Raw genomic sequence first — 15,431 nt, 5'->3', positions numbered from 1 at the left:
AAACTTGGCGTCAAGCACTTAAGTGATGTGAAACGGAAGCCGTCACCGCAGGGCCCTCTTGGTTCCGCATCTAGCTCGCTTCTGCCCGAAGCTTGAGGCTGACGTCACACTGACGCCGGCGCGGTTGCCTAGTGACAGACTTTTCCCAAGATGCCCCGGGGTTATACTTCTGTTAGCCAATCAGAGTGGCCGGGTGCCCACCCGGCCGGCCAATGGGCTGCGAGGCTCGGGCCGCGACGGTTAAACCGGGCCGGAACCGCGGCGGCGGCGGCTGGCCTGGAGCGTCCAGCGGCCATGCCCGCCCGGGTGGAGGACTACGAGGTACTGCACACCATCGGCGCCGGCTCGTACGGCCGCTGCCAGAAGGTCCGGCGGAGGAGCGACGGCAAGGTGAGGGGCGGGCCGGCCAGCGGGCCCCGGGCCGCCGGGACCGAGCTCCGCGCTGGCCCCCGGGTCGCCCGGACCGAGCCCCGCGTTGGTCCCCCGGGTCGCCCGGACCGAGCCCCGCGTTGGTCCCCCGGGTCGCCCGGACCGAGCCCCGCGTTGGCCTCCGGGGTCGCCCAGACCGAGCCCCGCGCTGGCCCCCGGGTCGCCCGGACCGAGCCCCGCGTTGGCCCCCGGGGTCGCCCAGACCGAGCCCCGCGCTGGCCCCCGGGTCGCCCGGACCGAGCCCCGCGTTGGCCCTCGGGGTCGCCCAGACCGAGCCCCGCGCTGGCCCCCCGGGGTCGCCCGGACCGAGCCCCGCGTTGGCCCTCGGGGTCGCCCAGACCGAGCCCCGTGCTGGCCCCCGGGTCGCCCGGACCGAGCCCCGCGCTGGCCCCCGGGGTCGCCCGGACCGAGCCCCGCGTTGGCCCCCGGGGTCGCCCAGACCGAGCCCCGCGCTGGCCCCCGGGTCGCCCGGACCTAGCCCTGCGCTTGTCCCCCGGGGTCGCCCGGACCTAGCCCCGCGCTGGCCCCCTGGTTGCCCAGACCTGAGCCCCCTCTAGACGCCAAGCTCCGGGAGGGCCTGCGCCCCTCCTCCCACGGCCCGATGAGGAGGGGACGAGGCGGAGACTCGGGCCCCAGGTCCTCCGCCCTGGACCCAGAGACCAACGTCCCCTGGAGACTCGGGACCGGGCGCTTGGCTTTGCTTCCTCGCGTGATGTGAGGTCCCTGCGTGGACCCCGTGCCCAGGTGCTCGTCTGGAAGGAGCTTGACTACGGCTCCATGACGGAGACGGAGAAGCAGATGCTGGTGTCGGAGGTGAACCTGCTCCGCGAGCTCAAGCACCCCAATATCGTGCGCTACTACGACCGCATCATCGACAGGACCAACACCACGCTCTACATCGTGATGGAGCACTGCGAGGGCGGGGACCTGGCCAGCGTCATCGCCAGGGGCGCCAGGGAGAGGTCAGCGGGCCTTGGCGGGAGGTCAGCTGGTCCCCGGTTCTGGCCTCAGGAGGCTGACCTCAGGCTGCTGCGGAACTCTGTTCCAGGCAGTACTTGGATGAGGAGTTTGTGCTCCGAGTGATGACGCAGCTGACGCTGGCCCTTAAAGAGTGCCACAGGCGGAGTGATGGGGGCCACACGGTCCTGCACCGTGACCTAAAGCCAGCCAATGTCTTCCTGGACGGCCAGCAGAACGTGAAGCTGGGCGACTTCGGGTTGGCTAGAATATTAAACCACGACACCAGTTTTGCAAAAACCTTTGTGGGCACGCCTTACTACATGTCTCCTGTGAGTATTCCTCTTCATGCGCTTCAGACGTCTTAGTGCTTCACTTAGTGCTTCTCGTCCAATTACTTAGAATTCAGCTGCAAGCAAGAGGGAGCCTTTGTTTAACAGCGTACAGTACCAACCCGTATAGGTTAATAACTCGCAGAGTCAGTGACCTAGTTTAATGTTGTACAGTGTCAAGGGCATGGTGTAATGTCCTGTGTTGAGCCTCAGTGCTAGGTGCCAGGCTGGTTGTTTGGAGTGTTGGTGTGAGATGAGGGATCCTGAGTCTGGATCCTGCAGCAGGCTCTTGTGCCCCCGCATCCTCTTTCCACTGTGGACCCCCCTACACACACTAGCCCTGCTCTGGTGAGGACCGTGGGGACCCTCCCTTACCTTTCGTGCCTGTTTGGTTCCGGATGCCTCCCCCTTCTGAGCATCCAGCCCTTTGTGCCAGAGACTCTGGGCCTTGCTCCCGCCTCAGGCTGTAGCGCTAGTCAAGGGCTTTCACTGGTACCGCCTGCCTGCCTGGGGTCAGCTCATAGCTGCAGGGAAGCAGCGGAGGGATGCTTTATTATTTTATTAGTTCACAAGCTTTTCTAAGATTCTCAAACTATTTTTCAGTTACGTTATCTGATCAGACTGCACCCTAAAACTTTATACGTTGAGTGATTTTTGGGCCTAGGTCATAATTAGGAGACTGTTAGTGGGAACATGAGCCTGTGGGGTGGGGATGTCTGCTCTGACTCTTTGTTCTTCCCTTCTGGCCTTGTCATTTGATCAGCCCAGGCCTTCACTCCCCAGAGGGGCCTCTTACCTGGGAGGGAGGAGAGGAGAGCGAGACCTCAAGGGCCAAGCTGTCCCCACAGTGCAAGATGGACTGACTTCAGGGGCCGAAGTGATAGGACAGGGGCAGGGCATTTTCCTTGCATGTGGCTGACCTGGGTTTGATCCCCAGCACCCCACGCGGTGCCCAGAGCCTGCCAGGGGTGATCTCTGAGTGCAGAGCCAGGAGTAAGCCCTGAGCACCACTGGGTGTGGCACAACCCCCACTTAAAACACACACTCACACAAAGGACTGAGCCCAGCACTGTGGAAAGCTGAGGAGGGCCTGGGTCCCAGCATCTGTAGGAGGAGCCCCCCCAGGGCCAGGATTGCCCCCAAATGAACAGCAGAAATGAGTCATCCCGGCAGCCATCTGGTGCTGCTTCATCTCAGACTGCTCATTCTCACAGGTTTGGATGAATTTGCCTTGGTCAGGAGGTCGGGGTCTCTCTCGCCCTGTTGGACCATGTCTCACCACCAGCACGAAGTGTCCCGCCCCCAGCTCTGAGGAGGGAGTGACAGTGCCAGAATGGCCACCTGGGAGTTTGTGACATGACATTTATAATGTAACTGCTTTCTTTTTTTCTCAAATGACTGTTGCCAAACTTTAAGACTCCATTTTATTTCAGGCATAGTTCTCTCACGTTTTTAATTAATTTTTTTTCTTTTTTGGGGTCACACCTGGCGATGCACAGGGGTTACTCCTGGCTCTGCACTCAGGAACCACCCCTGGCGGTGCTCAGGGGACCATATGGGATGCTAGGATTCGAACCCGGGTCGTCTGTGTGCAAGGCAAACGCCCTACCCGCTGTGCTATCGCTCCAGCCCTCTCTCACGTTTTAAACAAACCACTCTCTCTGGGGCATTTCCTGGCAATGCTCAGGAGTCTAGGCGCTCCAGTAGGCATTCTCAACCCAGTGGGATGGAGCGCTCGGGACCCTGGGAATAGAACCCTGACTGTCAGACCTCCCAACCCTTTCTGAGCTCTTGAACCGCTTTCTTATTCCTTCCCCACCAAGGAGCAAATGAGTCGCATGTCCTACAACGAGAAGTCTGACATCTGGTCCCTGGGCTGCTTGCTGTATGAACTGTGTGCGCTGATGTGAGTACACGTGGGCGGCTGCATGCTGTGTGGACAGCGGGCTGGTGAAGGACAAGGTCACCCTTGGCCCATCATCGTCACCTCAGGGAGCCCCTTGCTTCCTCCAGTCTGAGTAGATCCTTGGGCTGGGAGAGCAGAGACATGGGAAGGTACTGGCCCTCGGCCGACCTGGCGCCCCATGTGGTCCCCTGAGCACAGAGCCAGGAGTAAGTCCTGCGGACTGCTGGGTGGTGGCACGTGACAGGGAGAAGTGTGCTCAGGGCTCGGATGCAGGAGGGGACGCCCAGTTGGGAGGTGTCATGCGGCAGGTGGCCCCTGGCGTGGGTGTCAGGCAGGCTGCGGGTGGAGGGTGAGAAGGAGCCCAGACTGTCTCCCGCTCCTCACTCTGTCCACTCTCCCTCACTATCCTTAAGTGATTCTGTCCCCGAGGCTGTGGCAGCCCAGGGAATTTTGGCCCCCACATTCCCAGGGGTGCAGCTAGCATCTGATGGTGGGATGGTGGGTTCTATGAGCCCTGCAGGACCCCCGGCATGAGGAGTCGTCCCTCATGGCCAGGGCTGGGACCTGGAAGTGTTGGAGACCCATGAGACTATTGGGATGCTGGGTGTTGGCGCCTACTTTTTTGCTTTTGCAGTCCCACCTGGTGGTGTGCAGGGCCCTGGTGGTTGTGGGGGGAGCCAGGGAACCAGCCCGCAGACCTGCCCCCAGCCTTGCCCTCACACCCTCGCCCCTTCCCCAGGCCCCCCTTCACTGCGTTCAGCCAGAAAGAACTGGCTGGGAAGATCCGGGAGGGCAAGTTCCGGAGGATCCCCTACCGCTACTCAGAGGAGCTCAATGGCCTCATCGCGGGGATGCTGCATTTGAAGGTGGGGGGCTGTCTCCTGGAGTCTGGGGGGCCTAGGTCGTCACTGACTCTTGGCTCTACTGAGAGATTGGAGACTTCCCGCCTGTTGGCAGTCATGCACATATGTGTGTGTGGTGTGTGCACGCATGTGTGTGTGTGTCTAAGGCGGGAAGTAGGAACACAGCTGAGCGGCTTCCTGGGGCCTCAGCCCGTGGGTGCCAGAGCGGCTGCTGCGAGGGGCCCGAGGAACGTCGAAGGCTCCAGGGTGCTGAGCCAGTGCCGAGATCTAGGGCCCCCCCAAACGGCACCCCTGGGAGCCAGGCCCCGTGCCAGCATCTCCAGGGGAGCAAGTCTGACAAGGTCGTCCTCCCAGGACTACCAGCGCCCCTCGGTGGAGGAGATCCTGGAGCACCCTCTGATCGCAGACATGGTGGCCGAGGAGCAGAGGAGAAACCCCGAGAGAAGGGGCCGCCGCCCCGGGGAGCCTGAGAAGCTGCAGGACTCGTGCCCTGTCGCGAGCGAGCTCAGGCTGAAGGAGGCGCAGCTGCAGGAGCGGGAGCGCGCGCTGAGGGCCCGGGAGGAGCGGCTGGAGCGTGAGTGGGCACTGCGGGCACTGGACTCCTGGGAACATGTGTGGTGCGTTTGAGCATGTGTGTGCCATGTGAGTATGTGTGCCATGTATGAGTGTGTATGTGCTGTGAGTACACGTGTGCAGTGTGAGCATGTGTGTGCCTTGTGTACATGTGTGCTGTATGAGTACATGTGTGAGCATGTGTGTGCCATGTGACCGTTCTTATGAAGGCATGAGAAAGCAAGGATGTCTTACCTGTGCCCACGTGTCACCCTGTCCCTATGGCCACTCTGTGTTTCCAGAGCCCTCCGGGGGCTGCCCATTTCCACAGGGGCTTCTCTGAGCCAGCGCAGTGGAACCCTCCAGAAAGAGGGGCCATAAAGTGATGCTCTGGTGCCTGCCCTCTGGGAGGTGCAGCAGGAAGGCTGCAGGGGCAGCAGCTACAGGGAGGGCGCAGGGCAGGGGTGTTGCAGGAGCAGCCCAGCAGAGGTGCTTGCGGGGCCCCTGTGCTCCTACTCCCCTGGGGGCGAGCGTGGGCCTCCTGGGAACTGCCTCGAGCTCCTCGTCAGATTCAGGAGGCCTCAGAGCTTAGAGGGCGACTTACCCATCACACCTGGGTCCCCCGCCTCAGCCGAGCCTGCAGCTCCCGTTCCTGGGGTCCTGCGTGGCTGCTGGGATATGCTCTGACGCTGCAGAGCGCCCCATGAGCAGGAGGCCAGGGGTGGGGACTCGGGGCCAGGCTGCCCATGCACACTGCTGACCCCTGAGCCACAAGCCCCAGATGGAGCTCTGGGCTCACACTTCGCTCCACCGGCCCTTCAGAGAAGGAGCGTGAGCTCTGCGTGCGCGAGCGGCTGGCTGAGGACAAGCTGGCCCGTGCTGACAATCTGCTGAAGAACTACAGCGCCTGCAAGGAGCAGCACCTCCTGACCCTGGCCTGTGGCACAGGTGGGCACTCGCCGTATGGGGTCCTTGTGGGTGGAGCCCTTGCAAACATCTGTAAATAAGCTTCTGTGTCCATTCATGTGTGCATGCCATATGTGCTTGTCATGTGCAGCCTCTCCACAGCCCCTCACAGCCCCCTTACAGCCCCCGCAGAGTCCCTCAGAACCCCCTCACAACCCCTCACAGCCCCTCATAACCCTTACAGCCCCTCACAGTCCCTCACAACCCCCTCACAACCTCCTCACAACCCCCTCACAGTCCCTCAGAACCCCCTCACAGCCCCCTCACAGCCCCCACACAGTCCCTCAGAACCCCCTCACAGTCCCTCACAGCCCCTCACAGCCCCTCACAGTCTCTCACAGTCCCTCACAGGCACTCACAGCCCCTCATAACCCCCTCACAGCCTCTCACAATCCCTCACAACCCCCTCACAACCTCTTCACAACCCCCTCACAGCCCATTCACAGCCCACTCACAGCCCCTCACAGCCCCTCACAACCCCCTCCACAGCCCCTCACAATCCCCTCACAGCCCCTCCACAGCACCTCACAGTCCCCTCACAGCCCCTCACATCCCCTCACAGCCCTCTCCACAGCCTCTCAGCCCACACTCCCCTCACACCCCCTCACAGCCCTTCACAGCTCCTCACAGTCCCCTCAGCCCCTCCATAGCCCTCTCACAGCCTCCTCCACGACCCCCTCACAGTCCCTCACAGTCCCACACAGTCCCTCATCCCTCACAGCCCCATCCACAGCCCCCTCACAGCCTCTCACAGTCCCTCCACAGCCCCTCACAGCCCCTCCGTGTCCATCCAGCATCCCCTCCACCTCCACGTCTTCTCCACTGCCCCTCACAGCCCCTTCGTACCCCCTCCAAGTCCCCTCCTCCTCTCTGGTCACACCTTAGATGTGCTGGCCACTGGCTGCAACCCTGACTCTGCCTTCTGTCTTGTCATTTCTGTTCCAGCTATTCCCTCTCAGCCTGCGTATCAGGTGGAAACTCGGACGGTGTCTTTTCTCCTTGCTTTGATGCTGGGGTGGGGCCCAGGGAGCTGCATCTGCCCTTTTCCATTCAGTTTTTTCTAATTTTGTTGTTGTTGTTTTGGGGGCCTGACATGTGATGCTCAGGGGTTACTTCTGGCTCTGCACTCAGGAATCATGCCTAGCTTGGGGTGCCTGGGATGGGACCCATGTCAGCTGTGTGCAAGGCAAGTGACCTCCTGGCTGTGCTATCGCTCTAGCCCCCTTTTCTAACTTTTTAAAAAAAAAAAAAAAAACAGACATATCACATCTTTGTTTACGTGTGTGTATATGTATGTATGTATTTTGTGTTTGGGGCCACACCTGGAGGTACTCAGGGCTGACTCCGGGTTCTGCTCAGGGAGTCTTCTGGGATGCCGAGGATTGAACTGTGTGCCAGGCAGGAGCCCTCCCTGCTGTCCTCTCTCTGTTTCCTGCAGAGAGGCTGCTGGGTAGCAAGTAGCGCCACTCCCCCTGCACTGGGAGACCCTGGGTCAGTCCCAGCACCCCAGATGTCGCACTTCTGCTTTAGTGTCTGAACTCCCACGAAACGCGAATTTCTCTGTGGCGCTTAAATGGATAGGCAGAGGTTGCTCATGCAATGAGGGTGTCACACTCAGGTCTTTGCACCCACCCCCAGCTTCACCTTGCTCTATGGCCCCCCAGGGTTTCCCTGTAAAACACAATCCCCTGAGTCACCTTTCCCACACTGAGTTCACCAAGCTGTTTTGGGAATTAGGTTCTGGTCAACAAAGCTGCTTTGTCATGCTTTTCTTGACTAATTGGCCAAAACTTCAAGAGACATGCCTGTGAGGGTGAAGCCAAGAAAGGAAGAGCTGGCTGGGGGCCTGGGGAGGGGCCAGGGGGCTGGGCAGGGGTGGGGAGGGCCCCTAGGGTCCCAAGAACAGGCCGGTGTACGGAAGTCCCAGGCTCAGTCCCCAGCAGTGCAGAGCTGAGTCGCCCCAGAATACCATGGTTGTGGCCCAGAAACCCAAAACCAAAGACCAAAAACTGATTTCCAGAAGTTTCCTACGGGGGCTCAGTGCTCAAGGGACTGGCGTGTGGCTCCGGCATGCTCAGGCAGCTCTGGCCTCAGAGCAGGGGAGGCCACTGCCGAAGCAGACTTGGGGGCCGGGCCCAGTGTGGCCCTCATGCCGCTCATGCTCTTACTCCCTCTCCCATCTTCCTTCCCAAGAGCGCCCCGAGTGCCCTGCGTCTGCAGCAAGGAAGAAGGTGCACTTTGGCGGCTGCAGAGAGAGTAAGGAGAACTTGCTGGGCGAGGGCGCCCTGAAGCCCCCGTGCAGAGAGCTGAAGAAGAGGCTGCACGCTGCCCAGCTGCGCGCCCAGGCCCTGGCCGAGCTGGAACGTAGCTCCCACCTCAAGAGCCGCCAGATTCTGGGCATGCGCTAGCTGGGGCCTGGCTGCCCCTCTCGCCTGTCTCCTAGGACCGCTGTCCGTGCAGAGTGGCCTTTGCCAGTGGCCTGGGCTTTGAGGGCTGGATTGCGGCCACTCTGGAGGTGAAAGGTCATGTTCTGAATATTGGGGTGCGGGGGGCAGGGTAGCATTAGGAGAAGATTTCCAGGGAGGGGCCCTCGGACAGTGGGTGTAGTGGTGTGCGGCCTGGCTCCTCTCTGGGTGCGACCCTGCCCAGACACCTGCCCCTATTGCTGTCTGCCCTGTCCCTGCAGCTGCTCACCAGGAATAAAGATGCTTATTTCCTACTTCTGGCTCTGCGTCGTGGGGATGTGGGTGAGGTGGGGTGCGGGCGTCCAGTGTGACCATGACTGGGCCAGGGTGGGGGCTGGGATGGAAGCAGGATTAGTGCCCAAGAGCACAGACCCCTGCAGACGCTGGACAGCAATGCCTGCTGTGCTCTGGAATCTTCCTACCGTGTGTAGGGCCTGGACGAGGAACAGTTTCCTCACTGCAGAGAAGGCTCCGGGTGGTGATGTGCTGGGTGAGGTCAGAGCAGTGTGTGGGCGAGTGAATGGCAGGGGACGCATGACTGCAGCTGGCACTGGCCGTGCTGGTGGCTGTCCTGGCTGATGACGTGTCTCTTCCTTCCAAACCTGAGTGCTAGCCAGGCGTGGTGGCGAGGCTTTTTCACAGTGCAACAGTGGGGAAAGCATGGACGGGAGCCAGTGATGTTCGGAAAGGGTGCCCCTGCGTAGTGCAGCTGGGGGCAGGCGTCTGATCCCTTTGGGGCCAAGGCCCCCAGCACAGGTGGGCAGCGTCCTGCAGAGGCCCCTAGGCCTGGGATGGACCACACCCGGCATCTGGAGCTGGAACATGGCGTGTGTGAGAGGGGCTGTTCGTGACGGGGTAGGGACAGGGTGAGGGTCCTCCTTGAGCATGTTTTCCCAGCATGCCTTTGTAAAGGTGTTCTGGGGACTCCACAGCTGAGGACCTGTGCCTTGAACTACCCTTCACCACCACAAGGTGGCATCATGGACCTGTTGGTGCAAGAGCCCCGCCCTGACCTGGGGCCACTAGCCTGCATTGGATCAGTTCAGGCATTTCCACCCTCCCTCCCAACCCAAACCCCCCTCTCTGTCCTCAACCCCCTCCCCCCAGCCCTGAAGGACAGATCAGGGACTTAGAAGGTTCTTGGGGCTTTCTATGCCTGAGATTAGCAGAGGTCTGTGGATGGGCAGGTGATGAATGCTGATTCACACATGCCCACTTACATTCAGGAACTCCTGTGCACACACATACATGTATACATGAACACACATAGAAACGTGCTGATACCTAGTGTCTGCATGTGTATGCTTTCACACACGTACATACACGCTCACACACATAATCCGTCTCACACTCAGTCATGCACACATACACTCATACATGCACATCACATATGTACTCTGCTTCTCTGTGTCCTGGCTGCCCCCCATCCAGGTCCTGCAGGGCCGAGCTCTGGTGGCCCCCGGGACAGGCCCATACCCTGGGAGCCCTTTTTAGCCCTTGTAGGGTTGTCTTTGGTCAGATTTGGGGGGTGGTGCCCTCATTCCCAGGGGGCTGGTCCTGGCAGGTGGGGAAGGATTAATGATTAACCCTGATGACAACCCCCTCTGGCAGCTGAGGTGAGCCCAGAGCTTTCCAACACCCGGCAGCTGTGGCACAAGTTTAGCTGGGCCAGCAGAAGTGTCTGGGGAGCCTGTCTTATCAGGCTTCAGGGGACAAAGGTCGCGTTGGCAGACAATGCTCTCGAAGAAAGGCCGGGCACCCCCCCCCACACCAGGGGGGTGGGAGCACCTCCTGTCCCACACCCCTCACCCCCTTTCTGATCCATACTCAGCCTTCCCCTGTCTGTGTGCTGGGGCCAGGCGGGTGGAGGGATACAGACTCTGAGAGCAGCAGGCTCCAGAGGACGCGCCCAAGGGCACCATCCAGGGACACCCAGAGCTCTCACCCCAGGGAGTCACCGGTTCACCTGTTCATGCTGCCAGTCGGCTGAGTACACAGACATGTCTGGGGACTGTCCACCACACACACGTCCTCAAGGTCACCAGCCTTTGGGGCATTTTTCAAGGTTTTGATCAGTTTCTCTAAGGTGTCTGACTCCCTCAGTAAGAACTGCCACACTGAGGTACGTATGTGTGCATGTGCATGAGTATATGTATATGTATGTATGTGTGAATGCACATTTGGACATGTGTGTATATGTGTGCAAGTGTGCATGCATGTGCGCATGCATGTTTGTATACATCCTTGTATGCATATGTTGGCCTACATGTGTGCACACATGAGTGTGAATGAGCTGGTGTGTACACATGTGTGTGCATGCATGTGAGTGTGCGTGTGAGTGCACCCGAGAGAGACCCTTGCCCTGTTTTCAGCACCACATTGAAGGAGGAAGAGGCCAGGCCGGCCAGGCTCTCATTCTGGGCTTCCTGCTGGGCTCAGGGCCTCTCTGCCCCGGGGCCATGGTTGTCCTGGAGGGTGGCCTAGCCACGGCCCCACATCAGCAGAGGGTCATGGGAAGTGTGAATGAGCCACACTGGAAAGTGGCGTTTCTGGGGGGGCTGCTGACACAGGAAGGTTCCAGAGGGAAAGGGGAAGGAGGGAGCCGGGCAGTGAGGAGAGAGAGAAGTGAGAAAAGGAAATTCCGCTCAGTGACCTCAGCCTGGCAGACGGGCAGTTGCTGGGCCAGTAGCTGGGGGATCAACCAGGCCCAGGTGGAGGCCCCCCGCCCCCCCCACCCCCCGTGTGGTGCCCCTGTCTTCGGAGGCCCCCACTGGCATGGGGGGAGGGGTCACTCCAGCGGGCAGCACTCAGCTCTGGAGTAAGAGGCAGGGCCAGTGAGGACTACCACATCAGGGAGGGCTGTGGGGAACGCTGTGGGGGACGTGGGGCCAACATGCAGCCCCCAGGAGGTCGGACTGAGTCGAGGGGCTGCTTGATCTGGGGTGATGCAGTTTAAGTACTAGATAGGACCCAAGCAGGGTCCAGAGCCTACACATGGTTGCATGCACACACATGTGTACATACTTGCGCTGATACACTCATATCCACAGACATACCCTCTCACATGCACACACACCCTCACACAGACACGTACCACTCATACACACAGACACAGGTACACATATATGCAGACAGAGGTATATTCACACAGATAAGCATACACACAGACACATGTATGCTCATACATGCACAGACACAAGTACTCTCACACACACACACATATACCTCCTTTCTCACATCTGCACACTCCTGAGATGGCCCTGCACATTCTTGTCTGTGATCTTTGCACAGTCTCTATATGAAACTTTCTTCTATGACTATATTTAATAAGATTTGAAAAGAAAACATTCTAAAGTTTATACTCATGGTTGTTTTGAGGTGTAAGTGAGATGGTGATAGAGTTGCAGGACATGAGCTGTTAGGGCAGGAGAGAAAGTACGAGGCTGACAGGACTGGCTTTGCACATGCCAACCCAGTTCCATCCCTGACACCCTTTTTGTCCTGCCAGGAGTGATCGCTGAGCACCATCGGGTGTGGCCCCCCAAAAGGAGAAACGATGAAAAGGAGGGATTACCTGTGCTTTCAAAAGCTACTGGGAGGTTTTGGAGTGATAGTACAGTGGGTAGGGCATTTACCTTTCATGTGGCCAACCTGGGTTCGACCTGGGTTCAATTCCCGGCATCCATATGGTCCTTTAAGCTCTTCCAGGAGTGATTCTCCTGAGCATCACTGGGTGTGGCCCAAAAAGGCCAAATAAATGAATAAAATAAAATACTTTAAAAAGTTTTAAATAAAACAAAAGCCATTAGGGGTCTGGGAGGAGTGCAGATGTGGCCATAAATGTGGTCAAGGCTCAGCTTCCCTTTACTGACACAAACCCCGGTGGCCCTCAGTCCCTCTGGAGTTTCCTCCAGTTTGCATGAGGAGTCTAGTTTGCATGAGCTCCGCATCTCCTGGAGGTGCTGGCAGATCTCAGGAGTTCCCGACCTTGGAGGTCCACTCCCCAAAGTCAGAGACCTCCCTCAAGGGGTGGGGGTATATCCTGGGGTCCTCCGTGCCAACGGTCCAGGGACACATCATCTCAGCAGGGCTGGCTGGGTGCTCGGCACAGCCCAGGAGCCCAGGGGGAGATGGGTTTGCCGGCAGAGAAACCTGCAGAGCACAGGGAGCTGGTGTGTGCTGCGTGCCGAAAGCCAGACTCAGTCAGCAGCTGGTGGGGAGCTCTGGCAACCCCACACGCAAATCTGGGCAGTGGCGAGAACCTCTGGGTCAGAGGCTAGGTGGGGTCCTGGGTTGGGCTCATGCTGCAGGAGTTCCCAAGGAGGTCCCCAGGTGTGGGCCAGCAGCCCCACTGCACTGTGGCCACAGGCTGGGTGCAATATTCTGGAATGTTCACGAGTGTTGTGGAATATTCATGAGGTTGTCCAGCCCTCATGCCCGGAGCCTCAGGTAGATAGATGATATCAGGCAGATTGGGCCGGAGGGCCACCCAGACAGATATTTCTTGAACAAGTTGCGAAAGAGACAGGTGATGAGTGTTGGGTGTGTCTGAGCAGCCCACAGGGCACACCCTAGGCTTCCTGGGGTCAAGTCACTGGCCAGGGTCAAGTCACTGGACAGACTTGCCAGCAGGAGGTGACCCATTTCCTGGTTTCCAGCTTCCATGACTGAGCAGACCCAAGGATGCCAATTCCAGGCGCTGTTGGTTGAGGGCGGGAAGAGGCCAGCTTCTGCCATGGAGCAGGAGTGACCCTTGTCCCTGCCCAGGGCCCCTTCTGAAATCTGCTTCGCGGCTCTGTGGAGACCACAGTCCCCTGGAGTGGGTGTGGGTGCAGGAGTGTCTGTGCCAAGGCGGGGCAGGGGGGGGGGAGCCAACCACTCTTGTGCCCCTGGGTAGTGTGGCCTTGGGGAAGGCCAGGTTGCTGAGGAGGGCAGGAAGAAGTTTCTCTGTGAAGGAGCAGACGCTTGAAGGAGTTGTGGGCCTTTGAATTCCACCACGAAGGTTCAGCTTGGTTCTTGTGATGAAGCACAGATGTGTACCAATAAAACTTTATTATAAAACCGGCAACAGGAAGAGGAGAGTGTGTGAAGGACTGGATGTGTGTCAATAAAACTTTATTATAAAAAATTTAAGTAGCCACAGGACAGTGTGTGAAGGAACAAGATGGGCTCAATAAAATGTCATTAAAAAATAGGCAGCAGCCACAGGACGGTGTACATGATGGAACAGGATATGTGCCAATGAAACTTTATTACAAAATGGGCCCTAGGCCAGAGTTTGCCGCTCCCGCTGCAGCTGAAAAATGGAAGAAGTCCTTTCTCTGGTGGGTGTTGATGAGGAACAGTTTAGAGGTGCAGGCTCCTTCCAGGAACCCCTCCACGGTGCCTCCCAGCTGGGTCCTCTGCAGCCTGGGGAAAGCCCCAAGACAGGGGCTGGCTGGTGCTTCAGCCTGCAGGGAAGCAGAGGCACCCCCTTCCTCTGGAAGCCGGGGCTCAGCGGCCACGCCTCGCTGCTGGGGGTGGGGACCTACACGGGCCTGACAAGCTGCAGCCACGCCCAAGGCACTGGCCCCTGCCCTCCCCCAGCCCAGAAGCAGGCCTGATTGGTGCTAGAACACCACCCTCTGTCCCAGCGGCAGGGTCAGTGGCCACCGCCCAGCCGCCTAGCCAGAAGCCAGGGAGCAAGGAACTGTCCCTAGATGGCCTGGTGATCCATGCCAGGACCCCTGAACTGTGCAGAGGCCGCGTCTCACGGGCTCAGTCCTCGAGGGTACCTGGAATAAGGCCTTTCCCAAAAAACAAGGATCTCCTCCCAGCCGCCAGGGCTTTGGGGGCTCACGAACCGCAAGGAGAGTTTCTTGTTTTGTTGTGGTTTGGCAACCATGCCAGGCGGTGCTCAGGACGCACTCCTGGTGGTGCTCGGAAAGACCCTCTGGGGTGCCAGGGATGGAGCCTGGATGCGCTGTGCCTCACCCTGGCACTCTCTCCCCACACCAGCCTGCCTGGCTGCTCTGACCTCCGAGTGGCTGCCACTCCTGCCCCTGCCCCGGTGCACCCCCCCACCCACACGGACCCCAGGCTGAGGGCTGAGTGGGAGATTCCTTTCATAGGGAGGTTTCCTGAGCCCCTCCTAGTGGCCTGGGGTCCCACCCAGTATGTGACCTTGGGAAATGTTGGTCTCCATTCCCTCTCTATAGAATGGGCTTCCTGCTGCATTTCCTGTCCAGATGGGGTGTCTGAGAGGGAGCCCCATTGAGCCCAGGCCCTGAAGAATAAGCCTGCTAGTTCTTTGTGTTGGCAGCTTTGGGACCACACCAAGGTGCTCAGGGGTCTGTGTGGTGCCAGGGATCAAACCCAGGCCTCCATTTGCAAAGCTCGTGCCCAGCCCTTTGAGCCCTCTCCACAGCTGGTAAAACATACTTTGTGTGTTGGAATAGAAGGAAACAGGTTCCCTGAGGGACATATGCGTGTGCACTTGCCTGTGTATGCACTGGGGTACTGTATATGTGTGTGATTGTGGGTGTGTGTACACAAGTGCCTGTGTATGTACGTGTGGTTGAGTGTGCATGTGTATATGTGTGCCGTGTGCCTGTGGTTGCATGTGCACATGTGCATATGTACATGTGTGGCTGTGGCCGCGTGTGTGCATGAGTGTATACTTGTGCATACAGGTACATCCCTCACCTGTGCATGTTTGCATGAGTACCTGTGCTCATGTGAATACATAAGGGGGGGGAAGCCCCATATCTAGGTACCCAGGCAGGGCCACCCACCAGTGCCCAGCTCACTGGCCACGAATCCAGAGTAAAGGAGCCCGTGAGGACCGGGAGGCTGACCTGGCCACTGCTTTTTGGGCTCCATGGAGCCCGATAAGGTGGAGGCTGCTGAGCCCAGATAACAGCTATCCCAGCTGTCCTGGTTCTCGTTCCCTCCCAGGGCCTATCCAGGAGCCACCCCAGCT

The 15,431-nt window shown here is 59.1% G+C and overlaps 1 protein-coding gene across 1 annotated transcript; it reads left to right on the top strand.

The window, feature by feature from the left end:
• Positions 1-215: 215 nt before the first annotated feature.
• NEK2 (NIMA related kinase 2) lies at positions 216-8,695 on the top strand. The gene is made up of 8 exons (XM_055144712.1): positions 216-390; positions 1,174-1,391; positions 1,478-1,718; positions 3,542-3,624; positions 4,364-4,490; positions 4,842-5,061; positions 5,862-5,987; positions 8,199-8,695. Exons 1-8 carry the CDS (start codon positions 295-297, stop codon positions 8,411-8,413), a joined length of 1,326 nt encoding a protein of 441 aa, XP_055000687.1. The 5' UTR covers positions 216-294; the 3' UTR covers positions 8,414-8,695.
• Positions 8,696-15,431: the final 6,736 nt, after the last annotated feature.

This window comes from Sorex araneus, chromosome 7, assembly GCF_027595985.1.
Source record: "Sorex araneus isolate mSorAra2 chromosome 7, mSorAra2.pri, whole genome shotgun sequence".
Classification (NCBI taxonomy): Eukaryota; Metazoa; Chordata; class Mammalia; order Eulipotyphla; family Soricidae; genus Sorex; species Sorex araneus.
Note: the sequence above shows the minus strand (reverse complement) of the source record. Positions and strands in the feature narration are given on the sequence as shown.

What these genes read in the sequence shown, in the direction of transcription:
- NEK2 (XM_055144712.1), top strand. Translation starts at nt 295, where the DNA reads ATGCCCGCCCGGGTGGAGGACTACGAGGTACTGCACACCATCGGCGCC. An exon ending in TATGAACTGTGTGCGCTGAT is followed by an intron (nt 3,625 to 4,363) that starts GTGAGTACACGT and finishes CCCCTTCCCCAG; the next exon opens with GCCCCCCTTCACTGCGTTCA. An exon ending in CGGGGATGCTGCATTTGAAG is followed by an intron (nt 4,491 to 4,841) that starts GTGGGGGGCTGT and finishes TCGTCCTCCCAG; the next exon opens with GACTACCAGCGCCCCTCGGT.